This window comes from Pinus tabuliformis, chromosome 8, assembly GCF_031772625.1.
Source record: "Pinus tabuliformis cultivar Carrire ecotype Pingquan chromosome 8, CPIR1, whole genome shotgun sequence".
Classification (NCBI taxonomy): domain Eukaryota; kingdom Viridiplantae; phylum Streptophyta; class Pinopsida; order Pinales; family Pinaceae; genus Pinus; species Pinus tabuliformis.
In genome coordinates this window covers 1421987389-1422007749 of record NC_142294.1, presented here as the reverse complement: position 1 = coordinate 1422007749, position 20361 = coordinate 1421987389, and the positions used below count along the sequence as shown (strand labels likewise).

General features: G+C 36.2%; 1 protein-coding gene across 1 annotated transcript; it reads right to left on the bottom strand.

The window, feature by feature from the left end:
• Positions 1–216: 216 nt before the first annotated feature.
• Positions 217–1164, bottom strand: LOC149240923 (uncharacterized). The gene has a single exon (XM_089370367.1). It carries the CDS (start codon positions 1162–1164, stop codon positions 217–219), a length of 948 nt encoding a protein of 315 aa, XP_089226493.1.
• Between the last annotated feature and the right edge of the window lie 19197 nt (positions 1165–20361).

Sequence of the window (20361 nt, the reverse complement as noted above, 5' to 3'; positions counted from 1 at the left end):
GTAAATATAACTTCTTATGTGACTATAACATAAAAATGGTTCACAATCCTATAACCCACTTATATTTTAATCCAATAATTCATTAACGAAATTTAACAGTCAATAACTCCTTATTATTGGTGGTCGTCCACAAATACAACCGTCTCGTTCACTGTCATCATTTTTCTCAACTTCTACACTGCTAAACGTCTATGCTGTACAAGGAGATCAACACCTCTAGCGCCGCCGACGTGTATTCTGGCCCCTCCCAGAAGTGGATTGCTTTACCAGAGTAGGTCCGATATTCTGTTCGAGCAAGCTGGGTTCTTTGCCACCCAATTCTTTCAATGCTTCCTCCTTAGCATCCAGTGCCACGTTATCTTCTATCTCATCTCCCCACAAAGTACACGTAATGTTGCATATTTTGCAGGGTTTCCCTGGTTTTCGCATTTCAGAATGTTGGCAAAAGTGTTCATATTCGGACGTAAAGGTCTGTCGGCAAAGGTAACACATTAGGGTTCTACACCTAGCACACTTTAGACTATTGCATCCATCCGTCTTTACCATCTCAGCCTTGCAAGTTTTACATTCTCTTACAATGGCCTTTGTCATCGTCTCTTCCACTTTTCTACGATGAGCAGTCTCAGATATATTTTCATTCTCTTCGCACAGTAATGGGAGGTGACTCGGCTCCTTGCACTGGATGCATGAAGACTTCAAACAATTTGGGTTTGGACATTCCATAACTTGTACACACTTGTCCACTTCACATGGAATGCCGCAAAATGGACAATAAACCAGGTTTTCCAGTTTGGCATGAATTATAGCATCTTGGGCTTGGCGGGATTCATATCTTTCGATCAGATTATTCGGAACAGCCCTCCGAATCTCACAGAAAGGAATTGGCTTTTTGCAGCCATCCATATTCATGCAACGCAGACACCCTCTTGCTTTATAATTTCCATATAGGATTTCCTCTACCTGCCGCTGTACGCATCCAAAACAAATTACATGTCGTCTTCTGCACTGTACTATATTTTCAGATGGAAACTCGTCACAGCAACAGCCACATTCCAAAAGTCGTACTTCAGATTTAGATTGTGAAGGTCCGTCGCTGCAAGAATCGTAAACAACAGTTTTTGCATCAGCATACTCAAAAGATGATGAGCGTGGAGAATGAGTCATTTTTGTGCAGAGAAAAGAGCCTAGATAATTCAACGCTTGCCGAACAGATTTTCTGTAATTCGCAATCGTCCGATGGTTGACATTAATTAAAAAAATGGTAGTTAAATATGATTCAAACTGCCCACCCGGCTTTAGATTCAAGGTGAATGGGTGCGAGGTTAAGGTATTCCGACCAGTTCAAATCTACTGTGGGTATTTAGATGGTATTAACTAGGAAGAAAAAAAAGGTCAAACTAAATCGGAATGCACCCACCGCCTACCAGTGGTGTCAAAATAAGGCAGAATGACCCAAACATGATCTATACACGTAGTGGATGATTGGGGGTAATTAGATAAGCGCACTAGGTTATACGCTCAGTCCCTGGCCTATCTTAATTATCTCTCCTATATTTTTTTTAGAAATATATGGGAAAAAATAAGGTTTTATTAAGTTTTACATTATTACTTACCTGGAAATTTTATGTTATAGATTATCAAATAAATATTATGTTTAAGTGTTTACAATTTTATTAAGAATTTAGTCTAATAATATAACAATATATACAAGTGTTAGCACCAATACAAATACAATTAGTCATTTTAATGACAAATGAAATATTTGTTCTTAAATTTAGTTTTGGCTAAATGTTTATTTTCAACTTTCAATTTTTTTGCTTGGTTAATTTCAGCTTTTAAATTTTTTTATTTGAATGAAACTCTCTTACAAATCCTTTTTTTGTTTACAGTTGGAAAAAAGTTCAAAGAATCCCTAGTTTCTAGTACTCTTAAGCTCTTAGCCCTATTTCCATCTATAATTTTAATCATTCCGACCCTCTCTCAACCAAAGGCTTACTAGCTGACCCTTCTTTTTCCATGAAGTGAACTCTGGTTTGCTTACCAATTTGACATGGTTTGCATATTGTATTTTCAGGGATGCTGATATCTGGAAGATCAGGAACAACCTTGAATCTGCATGCTTTTCTTATTTGAGAAAAGCTTAGATGTCCCAATCTTCTATGCCACAACTAGTTTTCATCATTTTTACCTGTTGTTGTCCTCCTTCGAGTATGTATAAGTTGTTTGGAGTTCTTGTATCTTTAAGTTGTTTGGAGTTCTTGTATCTTTGATCACGATCTCTCCTATATCAAGCTCATGAACAACACATCCGTTTGATTGAAACACCATTTCATTTCCTTGATCACACATTTGACTAGCACTCAACGGGTTATGCTTTAAACCATCTACGTACATAACATTTCCAGCTTTAACCTTTTCTTTCAAGAAAACAAAAAACCTTTACCTTTTATGACAGCTAGAGTGTCATTTCCAAATGAGACATTCTTTTCCTTTTCTAAAGCATTATATGAGTGAAGTTTCTCTTTGTCACCTGTCATGTGTTTGGAGCATCCACTGTCATTGTCCACTTATTTTCTTGTCCTTTTACATACAAGGCTATACCACATCTTTCTGTTTGAGATTATTTCCTTTTCCATATCTTGGGATTTAATGGTGTTTGCTTGTTTTGAGGTGTTTTCCAAAATTTTCTCCTGCATTCAGATTCTTCATGACCAAAGTTGTTACAGATTGAGCATTCTATTTCATTTTCAAGAGGAGAAAAGTTATTATAGGAACTTATCTTCATCCCTGTTACATTCCTTTGACTTTGTGCTTCTCTAGTAATGATGGCTTTGTAAGCAACACATTGAGCAACTTTGTGCCCAAAATTATGACATGAAAAACATTGCCCATTAAAGAAGTTTCTGCGACTATCGAATCTATTTACCTCTTGATTATAGTTTCTATTGATATTCATCTTTGGAGCAAATTGAGTTTGATTTGTTTGAGGTTGGTTGTGGCTTCTATTGATATTCATCCTTAGAGAAAATTTATTATGATTCACTTGGTGATCAGCTTTATACCTTTGTTGACGATTGTCATACTGTTCACTGGTCTTTGCTGCATCAAGATAGCTTTTGGTGGAGGTTGACGGCTTCTGTGTTTGAGATGCTTCTTCAGTATATCCAAGACCTGTCTTTATCACAGGAGAACGCTGAACTTTGATAATTCATTTAAAGTTTTTGATCCTTTAGTAAATTTAATATTGAGATATTTTGTTTTCTCAAGATCTTTTCTTAGACCCATAATTTCACATTCTAGTTTTTCATTTTGTTTTTCTTTTTTAGCAAGTTGGTATGTCAAGGTATCTATGATCATATTCTTTTTTTCTAAACATATTTTGAGTTTAGAGATTTCTTCATGAAAGTTTTCCTGTTCTAAAGCATCCCAAAAATTATCATCGTTGTAAGCCATGAGAAGTCTATAATCATCACTATTAGATAAACCATCACTATCCTCTTCTAGACTATCCCAAAAATCATTTCTATCATAAGCCATGAGAAGTCTGTAATCTTGTCCAGTTTCATCTTCATCACTATTAGATAAACCATCGCTATCTGTATGAGTATAGTAACTCCTTTTATTCACAAATTGTTTCCTATTCCCTTTTGCATATTCCTTTCCTTCTTCATTTTTATCTTTATGAGGACATCTGGCAGCATAATGACCGACTCTGCCACAAGCAAAGCATTTGAAAGGGAGCTTACCTCTAAACCTTCCAGAACCCCATTGAAGCTTCTTGACAAAATTTACCTTATCTTCTTTTGAAATGTGTCCTGATTCATTGTGTTCTTCCTTTTCTTTCCTTTTGTTGAAGCTTTAAATGTGGCTTCTCTCATATCTGATGGACCTCCTTTTCTCATCTTAGAAGCAGTTAGGATTGCGTGAAGTTGAGTCATAGTGATATTTTGCAGATCCTATTTTTCTTCTATGGCAGAGACTTTTGATTCAAATTTAGCAGACATGGATCTCAAAATTTTCTCAACTAAGGTAACTTTATTTCTTCACCCAAATTCTTCATACAATTAACGACCTCATCTATACGTAAGAAATAACCAGCTATACTCTCATTACTATTCATCTTAAGAGTTTCATACTGAATTCTGAGAGTTTGAAGCTTAGCACGTTTTACCTGAGAGTCTCCTTCATAGCTCTGAATGATTTTGTCCCATATCTCTTTGGCTGAATTGAGTTGCATGACTTTGACAAACTTTGATTGTGACAAACTTCCCAATAAAGTATTGATAGCTTTAGCACTGGTTTCATATTGCTTTTTACATGCCGCGTTTGTAGGAATTGATGTTGGAAATGTATATCCTCCTTCCACAATTTCCCATACATATGTTCTAAGAGATTGTAGATAGGTCGTGGTTCTTATTTTCCAATAAACAAAGTTGCTCACATCGGAGATTGGCGCTCTGATGGATCCCATGCTTTCGTGATTATTCATCTTGATGGATCTCCCTTCAAGCGATCAAGCTTCTTCTGAAGGACCTGCTCTGATACAAATTGTTGGAAATAATACTGAGAGGGGGGTGAATCAATATTATCATATCAATAATTTTATTTCTTGAACAGATTTATATATGCTACTTCAGTGAATTGAACTAGCGTGTACACGCAACTGTGATTAGAGAAACCAGCGTATATCTAGAGAACTTGTGATATAAACAATTCATCATGTGTTGATCTTAAAGCAGTACATCAGTAATTAATTAGACAATGCAGTAAAAGTAGAATAAAGCATCAAACGTAAGAAACACACATGAACACCAAGATTTAAGGTGGAAACCTAATGTGGGTGAAAACCACCTGCTGCTATCGTCTTTGTCTTCTTTTAATAATAAGAAAATTTGTTTACAATCTTGTACTCATGTAGACTCATACCAGTACGCAGGCTTCTACCTGCGGAAGGTTACAACCTTCTCTCTTTCTCTAGCTTCTACTAGAAGGGAGCTACAACCCCCTAGCTCTTATACTAGCCAACATCTTTACTAGTACATAGGTGCCAGCCTACAAAATACTCCACTCTTCCACCAAGGACCACGTTTCATGAATTTTTAGACTGGATGCTCCTGGGAGATATCCAGACATATGAAGACCTTGTCTCATCAATAACCCATCAGAAATTTAGAAAATCAAACTTCGTCAACCAACATGCAGTTAATATGAAACAATCAAATCACTGTCACCAGAACACTGTGTTAAACCCAGAAACCTGCATCATCATTTAGAACAAGCTGTAACCTTAGAAACCATGTATGAGATTGTAGAAGCTACTTGGCTGAACCCAAAATGCGTGTATATGCTACTTCCTTTAATCAAACCTGCGTATACCTCCAAAGCTACTGCAAACATAAACTTTTGAATCAAGTCTGTACCAACTAACAATGTACTGAACATCTACTATCAACTTACAGAGCTTTACAAAGGTAGCAATAGAGATCACTTCTTCTCACTTATACAATCAATCTATCAAATATCACTACATTCAGTTTTACATTCAAATCTAAGAAGACTTCATTGACAGGCAACAGAAAAACAACAACACTGATCTGATAGATCTGTCATCCTTGAACATCAAGATTTTCTTTTGCATACGCTACATGGAAGAGCCGAACTAGCGTGTATACACACCTTCAACAAAGCGAACCAGCATACAGATATGTAAATACTTACTTATAACTTCGTTGTAATTCCAGACTTCAGACATACCCAAATAATCACATATAAAGGATAAAACGTGTGTTAGCAATTAGATCTAGCCTATCCATTATTATATCACATAATGATAAGTCATTATGATCTTGATCCATCATTAGATCTCATCCATAATGAAACACTTATGTGCATACTTAGTTTAAATCAAGCAAAGCATCAGAAACCCGTAACATGCATATTTTCTTTTGATCTAACACTTCATAAGATATTCATTACTTGTGCACTTAGCCCTTTGATATTATCCTCCTTATATACTTAGATCCTTTGTCAATACGTTGGACCAAAACCACTTAGGACCAATACCTTGGACCAAATACCGAGGGTCAATGCCTCGGACCAAATACCTTGGAACAATACCTTGGACCTAAATGCCTTGGATCAAATACCTCAGACCAAAACCTTGGTTTTCCAACATGTACGTGCTTTTCCTCTTGTGGTAGTGCGTGTATACGTATACACTCTTTTTGTTCTATGGAAACACGTGTATACGTTGTTTTGACTAAGTGGACCCGCGTATACTTAAACTGCTTTACATCAACCTTTTCCTTTACCTTCTTTAGTATGATTAGTAAACCTTAGTTCCATATTCCCATTCTTCTGTACCATTTCCCTATAACCTCTGAATATACCTGTTGTACTGTGAGTTTCCTTTTACAAAAATTGAATTGACCTGTGAGTTAGTTACCATCAAGGCCAACACTTGTATCATAATGCCAAAAATTTCTCTTAAGAAACTATATCTCTACATCAACATGCCTTAGACCTTTTCCTTCCACTGTCTCACCAATATCAATAATTAATTGAATTTATTTTTAATTTACTATGGTTTAATGGTAGGAATGCAAAATTTCACTTTCATTATTGACAAGTAATTTCTAAACCCGAGTATGGTCGCTAATCTCCTTCTTTTTCATAAAAAAAATATGGGCATGATTTCTATTACTAACCTCATTTAGATTTTGTCACAAGTACGATTAGCGAGAATTGAGTTCTATCATTGCTCACTCGAGGTTTATTTCTTACGAGGGTTTAAAACTTCATTTTATCTTAGGTTCGCATAAATATTTAAACTTCTTTATAATGGCATGGTTCGTATGACTAGCTATGTTTCCCTATGGTGTCTCAAGAATCTTTAAAACTCCTTCAACATCAAAGTGAGGGACGAGTAGATAATTATTAGATTGCGCAACCAAATCATTAGGGCTGGAAACAATGGAAAACCGTAGTCGACTCGAAACTAAGGCACCTTAAGAAGCATGGAATAATCTCTAAAAAGAGTTGAATTAGAGTTGTATTCATTTCTCTATGGAGCATGATAAACCAATATGAGGGTATTCGACATCCAATTCCTTCTCCCTCAAATAATTATATCTCATCAAGTTTGATGCCCACAACATGCCACACAAGAAAATTTGGAGTACAATATAGGGGGGAAAGTTCTAGCCGAAGTTTTCGCATTTTCTTTAGCTCGTTGGGCGTAAGAGAATCCTTACCTGGGATCACTAGCTGAAGAAAGGCTTCCTAGGTCCCGCACAATGCCCCCTCTGTAGAAACCACGAGAAAACTTTACATCATCTGATAAACACATGCCCTACTGTTGGAGAATAATGGGATTTGGTTGTTGCCCTATTTGGCTGCTATGAACACCATCAAGATGACATTTTGGAGACAACTAAAAACTGGCTGCAAAGTATATTCAAAAACTGGATTTTCAACAGAGTATGGTGTATAATATTGGGATTTATCTTCTAGAATATCTAGAAAGAAAGGAACCAAGCCATATTTCATGATTATACTCCCTCTAGTGACTCCATTTGGGGGATAGTCAAAGAAAATATCAAGGAGACAATACTAGTAGAGAAATGGGAACCTCACAATTGGAAATATACTCCTCTAGATTCAGCCATTCTCCTATCTCTATACATGACTCTACCCTTTTCTTCTCCCATCAGGGATCCTCCAATTTCCTCCCCTTTTGACATCTCTTGGCCTCCTCCAGGTTGCATTCAAATAAACTTTGATGGAGCATCCAAAGGCAACCTAGGCCATGCGGGTTATGGTGGGGTTTTGAGAAAATCCATCGGATCCCCTACTCGTGTTTACGCCAGGTATTGTGGATACACCACTAATAATGCAGTTGAACTTAATGCTTTGGAGAAGGGCCTCACCTTAGTCATGCAACATAATTTCTCAAGGATCCATATAGTTTGGGAATCCAAAATGGTGGTCCAGATGACTCAGAAGATCATTGATGGACCTCCCATCTTCAAAATTTCAAAAAGTTGGCATCTTGAGGCCTAACTAGTAAGAATGAAACATATATTGGAAAGATTTAAATATGCCACTACAGGCAATGTCATCTGGGCTAGAAAGAAAGTGGTTTATTGGTTGGCTAACCGAGGAGTGATGACCCAGTACAAAGTATTTTCCATTCCATGGCATGTTACCTAAATCGTTGATGATTTAGATCCTGGTGAATCTCAGACTCTCCAAGACCTTCTCGAAGTAGAATCTCCTTCCCCGATTGGTGGTGATCAAGTAGACATACAGCTGTCACGTGCGAGGCCATCAGGGCCTGCTCCTCCTCCACATTTGTATTAATTCCACCTCATGTGTTGTCTCTGCATTCATTCCCTTTATGCAATGATTTTCTTCACACAATATGTGGTTGAATTCAGAGTTTGGGAAGTGGTCCGCTTTAGTTTGGTAGTCTCGGTAGTGAATTTGGGTCAGAAGGAGAGTGAAGGCATTCAGGTCTAGGTTCATGTTAACTCACTAGGTTTATGGCCTTGGTTGAGGAGTGCAGCTGACAATTTCAATTTTTGAGTGTGGGTTGGGTTCTGTCTCCTAGTTTTCCCTTGGGATCCAGGCACCCAAACAATCACATTTTGGTATAGTTTCCATGCCTTTGCTGGCTATATGCCCTCTTCGCACTTGCGGCATCTTTTGGCTCCACCCTCATACATGAGGGATATTTTTGGTCTTCACAGGTGTGTGGGTATTATTTTGGTTTATGGTAAATTGTGTTATTGGCTTGGGTCTTCTTTTTGGTTCGAAGGAAGCAATATTTTCCTCTTCTGTAATTGGGGTCACATTCTATGTTTGTGTCAAGCTTCGTGGTTGTATATGGGGGTTTCTCTACTTCGCCCTCTGGTCTGGGTTAACTCTTAACCATCTTAGTTCTCTAGTTGTGGTGTCAGTTTGGTGGTTCATATTCTTTCACACAGTGGCTTTGTGGTATTGGGCATTGTTTCATTTTTTACATGATAAACAAAGGACTCTCTGTGGAATCTTCCTATATTTGGTCATAAAACTTTTTCAATTTCATCATGCCCTACCAATGGCGTTGTCCTCTCTAAGGGAGAGGCCAACATGCCCATGTTGGGTGTCCTGAGCTAGGTCACAATTTGTCCTCTACTAACTCGACCACTGGGGAAACACAGGACATTGAGGATATTTTCAAACCAATTCTATACACAATTTTCATAAGATATGTTACTCATTTGGAAATTTCTCCCAACAATGATACATCAATCATTATAGATACTATGATAGAATTAAAATATGGTTGAAGAAATATTTTCAAAAAATGTTTGGAGTTACATGAATGATTGCATTGGTATTTTGATTTTACCTAGTTTATTTTTAGTCAATATAAAATATGATAGAAGTAGAGTAGATTAGATTGGTTAATTTTGTTTCTTAATTGTTTTCACAGACTCCACTTTTGTTCTTATTGTCTTGATTTTCCATCATTGAATTACTTAAGCGAATCCATGTGTGTTTCCTTCCAATCGAGTTTATCTTTGCTCTTTCTTATTTTTTATAAAAATAACTTTTTAGTTGAACAATAAAGGAATTTCATGGATGAAAGAGAAAGAAGTTAAAATTTAACATGCTAAATAATTCCCAAAAAAATTGTACAAAATATCTTGATAAAAGGGAAATTTTTAATTGTCACACTCTAAAGCTTGTTTCTCTACGTATTTGAATTAGATTTCTATTCACTATTAGTACTTTTAATGGACAGAATATCAGTTTACAAAATAAAGAGTTAGTGCAACTCCTTTTGAATCAGTACAAAATCTTAGATAATAATTAGCACTTAGAGATTTCTAATTTGATGTTTCATTCCAATTAGAAAGTTTTCTCTTAATTAGATTTCCTTTGAGTTTTGATTCTACTGTCCTATACACAACTAGTAAAAGTTTGAGTATTGATTTTTTTTTTCCATATTTTATTAAGACTACTCCAATACCTTTCAATGTATTGAAATTATTTATTCCATTTGGAGTCATGCACATGGATTCTCTTATTTTGAACATTTTCTCAGCTTCTTTTCATGCAACATGTTTTAGTATAGGCTCACTATAATGATATTCATTATATTTTTCTTTCTAGTTTTTTTAGTGGGGATGAGTTTAGTTGAGTTGGCTAATTTTTGTTGGTTTCTTTAATTTCGATATTTTTTTCAATAAATTTAGCTTTGATACAATAAAGTGCATATATAATTAAGGTTATTTAATATAGTTTTAGAGGGATGATAATATTGTCATGGGTTATTTAAAATTGATTTTATATTTCAAAGTCACTTTTCGAATTAATTAATAATCTTAAACCTTTTGGTGATAAATTTTTGAAAATGTCTACTTTTCATAAAGATGTTAAACTGTAAGATATCTTAAACAATTTGTTAAATTTGTTGCAAATAAAGTTTGAGTTGTCTTGGCCCATGGGGTCTTGCATAGACGGTGATTTGGGGCTTTGTTAAGGCACTCCTTTATGTGAAGTCACTGGTTCAATTCTCCCCCTGGATCGGGGTGATATATTGGACATGATAAAGATGTAGTCCCATCAAGCTTAAAAAGAATGGTTTATCTTGTCTAAATAAATTTGGAATAAATATAAGGAGCTTTTAGTTATCTTTGTTTTTGATGGAAAAATATTGTTAACTTTGAATTTTAATAATCACAAAATTTGAGTTATGATGTAAAGGAAAATATTGTATATTTGTTCCTAAAAGATGTTTTCTTGGGTTCATATTAGTTTGGGACCTTTCTTGATTCATAGCTACTAGATTTAGGTTTAAATTTATTTTTCTAATTACTTTTCTTACTTTATCTTTTATTTCTAGTGGACTTATTGGTTTTTTAGTTTTTCCTATTCCTTTAGTAGATTTGCAAGATGAGAAAATTACCCTTGTTGGAAAGGATTTTTTCTTTGAAATATCCTATTTAAACCATACAAAAGAAATATGAAAGGAAGGATAAGGTGTGAATAAGTAGTGCTATATCTAAAATAATTATCCTTCTTCAACAATTAACTAATTACGTACAAAGATCTTAATTTTTGTCCACATAAGAATATTTCTAAATTGAATTATTCTAAATGCCTAAGAGAATTTGATCAGTGATTTTTTAATACTAATTCTAATACTATCCCATTCTCATTTTAGAATTGGGAGGAGTTTAAAGAAATCACTCATGAAATTGTTTTAAGTAAAGATTGATTGCTTAGAAGAGTTATATATACCCTAAGTGGTGATTGTTTTATCTTTTTTAGTAAACTATTTTTCTTAGATACTTATGAAAGAATAATGCCTTGTTAAGAAAATTAAATTTTTTAGTATAAAGAAGTAAATATCACTTTCCTCTAATTAATTCTTATCATTTTGCATCCTATGATTTCTAGATAGTTGATATATTTGATACTTCACTAAGAGTAACATATCATAATCACTTTAAAACTTTATCATGATCCATAAAAAAAATCTATAACCTTTTGGTAAGAAAAATGTATGTTTCATATTCATGACAACCTTAGATTCCACGAGAACTAAAGTTAAAAAGATAAAGCTAATTGAATTTTTTTAGGGTAAACAAATTGATTTTTTTTTAAAGAGAAAGGATGTAGATATAAATGACATTAGTAACATTAGGAACATTTGGGTTGTACTTTAATGATTGTAAATATCGTAAAACAAAAGCATCATATGTGATTGGCTTTACTAAGTTGTTGATGTGGTTAAATTTGTACATTTGTGGGGTAACACTTATGTTCCTAAAAATTTATATCTATAAATCTAGCACATTAGCCTTTAGGTTTCTTATAAGTTTTTTTTTTGAGCTCCACTCGCATCAAATTAAATAGTTGATGCCTAAAACAAATGATTGTGGGAATAACCTTAGGCTAAACCTCTAGGAGTGAGTACTTTTTCAAGTAAATGAAAACAACTCTTATATCTCCCTACTTCCTATGCACCCATTTGCAAATGCAATGTTATATATGAATTAAAAGGGTGATTTCAATAAAAGGAGAGGTGATAGCACTATGAAATATGTGGTAAATGCAAGTAAACCATTTGGGGTTATGGGCACTTTTTAGAAGCAAGGCCATGATTGTATGGAACTAAGGCACCTTTGTGAGATGTAAGAAAGCTTGATTGTATGGAACTAAGGCACCTTTGTGAGATGTATGAAAGCTTGCTGCCAATGATGTAATGAAAAGCTAAAGAGAAATGAGGAATTCAAATAGCAAATTATATGACTCACCCAAAGTGAAAGTCCTAAGTCACACCTTAATCAATTATTTCTGGATGAAACCTAAAGAAAATTAAACTCAGCAATTGCCTAAAAAAGATGGTCTATTAGTTACCTAACATTCAGAGCCTACTAGGATTATCTTTCTAATTCTGGAATACATGGTAGTACCCATAGATTAAAAAATAATTTCTTCTGGCCATTTCAATTTCAACTTATATTTAATGTTAAGGATGAATAACTCTTTTATATATATATATATATATATATATATATATATATATATATATATATATATATATATATATATATATATATATATATATATATATATTCTCTTTCTCATGTGGATAATATAATATTTGATTTCTTTTTATTATAGTAATTACACCACCTTTTTATGGGATTTTGGTTCCAACGGTGACATTCTTGTATATGAACGAAAAGCTTTCCTTATGGTAGAGAAAACAACAATATATAGCTTTTTGGGTTATCAACTAGGAGTGTATTTTCTCTCCTTTTCTACAATGTTAAAAGACAATATTAACCATTCATATTTTGTTTGGTTAAACTCAATGTTGTTTTATTTAAAGAAGGTGAGGAATGACTCAAGCAATGACAAAGTTATTGTTCCAGCCATGAACAACCTCAAATATTTACTCATTAAGGTATAATATCAATATGGGTGATTACATATTCATTAATAAATATTGTGAAATAGTAAATATAACTTCTTATGTGACTATAACATAAAAATAGTTCACAATCCTATAACCCACTTATATATTAATCCAATAATTCATTAACGAAATTTAACAGTCAATAACTCCTTATAATTGGTGGTCGTCCACAAATACAACCGTCTCGTTCACTGTCATCATTTTTCTCAACTTCTACACTGATAAACGTCTATGCTGTACAAGGAGATCAACACCTCTAGTGCCGCCGACGTGTATTCTGGCCCCTCCCAGGAGTGGATTGCTTTACCAAAGTAGGTCCGATATTCTGTTCGAGCAAGCTGGGTTCTTTGCCACCCAATTCTTTCAATGCTTCCTCCTTAGCATCTAGTGCCACGTTATCTTCTATCTCATCTCCCCACAAAGTACACATAATGTTGCATATTTTGCAGGGTTTCCCTGGTTTTCGCATTTCAGAATGTTGGCAAAAGTGTTCATATTCGGACGTCAAGGTCTGTCGGCAAGGGTAACACATTAGGGTTCTACACCTAGCACACTTTAGACTATTGCATCCACCCGTCTTTACCATCTCAGCCTTGCAAGTTTTACATTCTCTTACAATGGCCTTTGTCATCCTCTCTTCCACTTTTCTACGATGAGCAGTCTCAGATATATTTTCATTCTCTTCGCACAATAATGGCAAGTGACTGTTGGGGATTTTTCTGAGAAAATCCCAAAAACAAACAAAATAATCTCCACAGAGACAATGCTTTGTTTCCTTCTGCCACAGGATCTTTTTGCACAGGGAAGCTTTTAATAAAAATTCTCAGAACAGAGTATTACACAGCCATAAAAATCCTTGTATTCATTAAAATATAAAATGCCTGAAACAACATTCATCCTCTTTTACTGAGAGGGATTCACCAAAATTACTTTCAGCAAAACTCTGTCTTCCTCCTGAGAATTTACTGTGCTGGGTTTACTGCTGTAAAACTATTTTACTCATACTGCTGTAAAAATAAATTTACATATGCAGTAAACTTTTACATTACATTCACAATTTCAAAAATACCTGTGCACTCTTTTCTTTTGCATTTCAATGCAAATCCAATACAAAAAAAACTGATATATGCACTGCTGTGCAATATCTTCCCCTGCTTCACGTGCGCTCCCCTTTTTCATTTACTGGTGTAATAAAAATTTACACATCCTTCTGTAAAAATAATTTTACACCTCCCTGGTTTTTTTGTTGCACTGTGCGTTATAAAAAAATACACTAGTCAACACACATAAAAAAAAACTTACTTCAAACATATGCGCTCCACTACTTTTCACACGCACTGCTGTGCATACATTTTCACTCTCACACTATTTACATTACAATGAGCAACCGTTTCTTATGCATTGCTGTGCATTTCTATAACGAGAGCTTTTTTTTGTTCGCACGAGATGTGCAACGCCCTTGGTTTTCGCTGCCACTCCATTTCTCAAAATGGTCAACACGCATTAAAAAAAACTTACATATTGTACATATGCCATACCAAAAATTCATAACGTGCATATGTGCCCATACCTCCGATATATAAAAATCATTAAACTTTAAATTTTCACCAACCTATCTACGAACATAATTTAATTCATTGAATTTCTTTTCCGGCGGTCAACCCAAAAACTTAATCCACACAAAGATTTTAATGTTGGTTCGTATGCAGGTTTGAACAATCGATCGCTGAAAATGGTGGAGCAGATCGATCGCGGTGGAGAATATCGGGAGGCCATACTTGACTGATCATTACGTCCCGAGATGTTAGAGATGATGACGTATGGGGAGAGCCACGCGTCAACACTAAATTGTATCGGGCTCTTGTGTACGAAAACCACTTTCTGCTGGAAGGCGGTCCGATATGCATCAAGGTGGTTTGCTGGTTTGGCTCCGGCGGTTTTGGGTGCAGCGTGCTGACTGAGTTGCTCTCCACGTCCGTCTGTAGTTGGAATTAATATTCCAACACTCCCCTTTAATTTCAACTGCTGGACATTCAATCATACCCAAACACTTCCTCACATAGAGGGATTCACCAACTGCTGTTACAAAGACATCTTCCTCTCATAGAGGGATTCACCAACTGTTGTTACAATAACATCTTCCTGACATAGAGGGATTCACAAATACTGCTTTTCATGCAGTTCCACAAACAATCAAAGTTGTCTTCCTCTTAACAGAGGGATTCACCTGAGACTGTGCTAAAGAGCACCTTCCTCATGACAGAGGGATTTACCACACTATGCTGAAAAGCATCTTCCTCTTGACAGAGGGATTCACCATGACACTGTGTTGAAAAGCACCTTCCTCTTTAACAGAGGGATTCAGCAAGAACTTCACTTCCTCTTACAGAGGGATTACAACCAGACACTGCTTTAGATGCAGTTCCAAAACAAAACATTCATTGCACTGTTGTGCATACCCATTACATTGTTCTTTTATGCTACTGCATATTCTCTGGTGCACTGTTGTGCCATTTTCTTTGCTGCGTCTACCCCACACTGCTGTGTCTGCTCCACGCTACTGCGTCTACACCTGCACTGTTGTGCGTTTCACTACTTGCTATTGTGTTCCTGCACTTCACTTACATTTCTTTACAAACTCTGCATTGCTGTGCTTTAATAAAAAAAATCATACATATGTGTTGTTGCGCCTTCCCTTTCTCACATTCACACTGTTGTGTGAGAATTCTTCACTTGTGCACTTATGCGTGCTTCCCTTCTTCACAATGGGAAAACTTTTCTTCACGCTGCTGCGTGGGTTACAATGAACTGCTGTCCATACCCATAACCATAGACTCTGTCTCCCCTGGGTTTTTATTCGCTGTTGCGTTGCCTCTGCAATTTGTACTGCTGTGCGAATTTCATTTCATCACACTGCTGTGCCCATACACTAACTCTTTACTCTGCATTACTTGCATATAAAAAGAAACATCCTCACGCCGCTGCGCTTCATTCTCCACACAAAAAAAAATTAACACGGGCTGCCCCTGTTCCTTTTTACACCCTTGCTTCACACAATCTTCATCTTCATTTTTTTTATTTACACAATGCACTGCTGTGCAATTCCTTTCGTTTTTTTTCTACTGCCACACACATTCTCATTCATCCCATGTGCATTAAAAATATACGCTACCCATTACATTTCGTTTTTTTTCAACAAAAAAAAATTTCATGCTGCTGCATTTTTCATATTCAAGCTGCCCCTTTTTCTTCTCCGCACTTCTGTGCATATTGCATTGCATATGTGATAAAAAAAAATTTCAACACCGCTGCGTATTACATTTCAGAGGGATTAACAAAAAGATTTCATTTGCGCTCTGCTGCGCTGCAATACATCCTCCACGCAGTCTCCATGCCCTGCAGACCTTTTTTTTGCTTTTATGGCAGATTTAATTCCATATCTCTCCCCTATAACAAGATCTTCATCCAAGAATGACTGTTAAAACAGTTCAGCAATTATGATAAAAAAAATTACAGGCTCCCCTTAACTGTATGCATCATCTTCTTTCAGCAAAGTTTTCTCAAAAGAAACTTAGATCAACTACGGAGCTCAAGGGGCTTTCAGGCTGTATTTCCTTCCTTCTCCATACTTGTGTAACTTTCTTCTTTTGTGTGGGTCTAGCTTGCATAGGAGCCCATCTTAAGTTACAGTCACGTGCCATATGCCCAATGTTATGACACTTGAAACATTCAACATTGTTCATGAATAAGAATTCATGATTTCTTCTTGTAAAATTATTTCTTGGAGGTTGTCTGACACCATAACATCTATCTCTATGAAATGCTCTACAGTCTTTTGCCATATGACCAAAGTTTGAACAAGAGTAACAATAACCATAAAATGAACTTTGGTACCTGGGAGATGGAGGTTTCCTTGATGTACTTCTGAAGCTTTGCTGCCTTGAAATCCTTTGATGATAACCATTGCCTCTTACCTCTTTGACATCAGCTACATTTCTTCTTGGAGCTGGTTTTCTGCTTGGAGTAGGATTTCTTCTATTGTAGCCTTGATTTTTCTCCTTGCCTTTGCTGGAACTAGGAGCATCACAATTTCTTTCTGGCTTCTTCACATCTCCTTTGCTTAAAGCATCTTCATTCTTGTTTGAAGGTTCACCTACATACCCAAGTCCTGATTTATCAGATGGAGATCTGTGATAGCTGAGCATGTCATCCAAGGCTTGAGAGCTCTTCATGATTTTGTTCATTCCTTCAACCTTTTTCCTGAGGAGGACAATCTCTTCTTCCAATCTTTTACACTCATTATTTTTCTTTGCAAGTTGTTCCTCAGTTTCTTCTTTGCTACGAGTAGCTTCAGCTGCTGCTATTTTAAGAGAGATGATATCTGTCTTCATTTTGGAGATTTCTGCTTGACTGCTCTCCATTTTCTTCTCATATTCTTGTGCCTGCTTCCTGGCTTCTTGTAGTTCAGACTTAAGGGAGGAGACCTCTACCTTGTACTGTCCAATCTCTTCTACAAGCTTGATCACTCTCTTGTGCCTTTGTTCAAGTTGACTTGACAAGGAATCTTCCTGCTTCTTTGCTTCATTCAGCTGATTTGTCATGGATATGACTTCTTCATGATGTTTCCTCTTGCATTGATCAAGCTCCTTCTTAAGCTTGATGAGCTCTTCATCCCTTTCTTTTACTTGAAGTTTGATGAGGTCAACCTTCTCACATTCAGCTTCTATGATGGGCTCAGAATTTTCTTCTTGACTGATGGTCATGGTCAGTGCTCCCTTTGCATGAAGGTCATGCAGTCTGTCCCATATATCCTTTGCTGATGAATATTTTCCTAGATTCTTCTTCACAGAATCAGGCAGTCCATCCAAGATTATTTTGCTGCTTGTGCATCATACTCCTTGGATTCTTTATCCTTATTGCTATCATCAATCATTGATTCCCAGATTTCAATCCCTTGAGACTGTAAGACAGCCCTCATTTTTATTTCCCACATATCAAAATTTCCATTAAACTTTGAAGCCTCAAATAGAATGCTTTCAAATAGATTGTTTTCTATTTTAATAGAAGCGGGAGACACAACCTTAGGAGGATTGGAGGCTTTCTTCTTTGACCTTGCCATTCTTAACTATTTTTAAAATCCCTGACTGTGTTTTTAAAATGACTCACTGTTTCTTCAACAGCAACACAGAAAATTAATTTGAGAAATACCTGAATCCTTTTGGCTGAGACTTCTCTCTGCTGGAGAAGATTTACTGCTGCAACAAAAATCTTTCCTTCAGCTTCTTGACACCTTCAAAGAGCCTGAACCAGCTCTGATACCACTGTTGGGGATTTTTCTGAGAAAATCCCAAAAACAAACAAAATAAACTCCACAGAGACAATGCTCTGTTTCCTTCTGCCACAGGATCTTTTTGCACAGGGAAGCTTTTAATAAAAATTCTCAGAACAGAGTATTACACAGCCATAAAAATCCTTGTATTCATTAAAATATAAAATGCCTGAAACAACATTCATCCTCTTTTACTGAGAGGGATTCACCAAAATTACTTTCAGCAAAACTGTGTCTTCCTCCTGAGAATTTACTGTGCTGGGTTTACTGCTGTAAAACCCCTTTTTACTTTACTGCTGTAAAACTATTTTACTCATACTGCTGTAAAAATAAATTTACATATGCAGTAAACTTTTACATTACATTCACAATTTCAAAAATACCTGTGCGCTCTTTTCTTTTGCATTTCAATGCAAATCCAATACAAAAAAAACTGATCTATGCACTGCTGTGCAATATCTTCCCCTGCTTCACGTGCGCTCCCCTTTTTCATTTACTGGTGTAATAAAAATTTACACATCCTTCTGTAAAAATAATTTTACACCTCCCTGGTTTTTTTGTTGCACTGTGCGTTATAAAAAAATACACTAGTAAACACACATAAAAATAACTTACTTCAAACATATGCGCTCCACTACTTTTCACACGCACTGCTGTGCATACATTTTCACTCTCACACTATTTACATTACAATGAGCAACCGTTTCTTATGCACTGCTGTGCATTTCTATAACGAGAGTTTTTTTTTGTTTGCACGAGATGTGCAACGCCCTTGGTTTTCGCTGCCACTCCATTTCTCAAAATGGTCAACACGCATTAAAAAAAACTTACATATTGTACATATGCCATACCAAAAATTCATAACATGCATATGTGACCATACCTCCGATATATAAAAAACATTAAACTTTAAATTTTCACCAACCTATCTACGAACATAATTTAATTCATTGAATTTCTTTTCCGGCGGCCAACCCAAAAACTTAATCCACGCAAAGCTTTTAATGTTGGTTCGTATGCAGGTTTGAACAATCGATGGCTGAAAATGGTGGAGCAGATTGAACGGCGATATCGGGAGGCCATACTTGACTGATCATTACGTCCCGAGATGTTAGAGATGATGACGTATGGGGAGAGCCACGCGTCAACACTAAATTGTATCGGGCTCTTGTGTACGAAAACCACTTTCTGCTGGAAGGCGGTCCGATACGCATCAAGGTGGTTTGCTGGTTTGGCTCCGGCGGTTTTGGGTGCAGCGTGCTGACTGAGTTGCTCTCCACGTCCGCCTGCAGTTGGAATTAATATTCCAACAGTGACTCGGCTCCTTGCACTGGATGCATGAAGACTTCAAACAATTTGGGTTTGGACATTCCATAACTTGTACACACTTGTCCACTTCACATGGAATGCCGCAAAATGGACAATAAACCAGGTTTTCCAGTTTGGCATGAATTATAGCATCTTGGGCTTGGCGGGATTCATATCTTTCGATCAGATCATTCGGAACAGCCCTCCGAATCTCACAGAAAGGAATTGGCTTTTTGCAGCCATCCATATTCATGCAACGCAGACACCCTCTTGCTTTATAATTTCCATATAGGATTTCCTCTACCTGCCGCTGTACGCATCCAAAACAAATTACATGTCGTCTTCTGCACTGTACTATATTTTCAGATGGAAACTCGTCACAGCAACAGCCACATTCCAAAAGTCGTACTTCAGATTTACATTGTGAAGGTCCGTCGCTGCAAGAAACAACAGTTTTTGCATCAGCATACTCGAAAGATGATGAGCGTGGAGAATGAGTCATTTTTGTGCAGAGAAAAGAGCCTAGATAATTCAACGCTTGCCGAACAGATTTTCTGTAATTCACAATCGTCCGATGGGTGACATTAATTAACAAAAATGTAAGTTAAATATGATTCAAACTGCCCACCCGACTTTAGATTCACGGTGAATGGGTGCGAGGTTAAGGTATTCCGACCAGTTCAAATCTACTCTGGGTATTTAGATGGTATTAACTAGGAAGAAAAATAAAGTCAAACTAAATCGG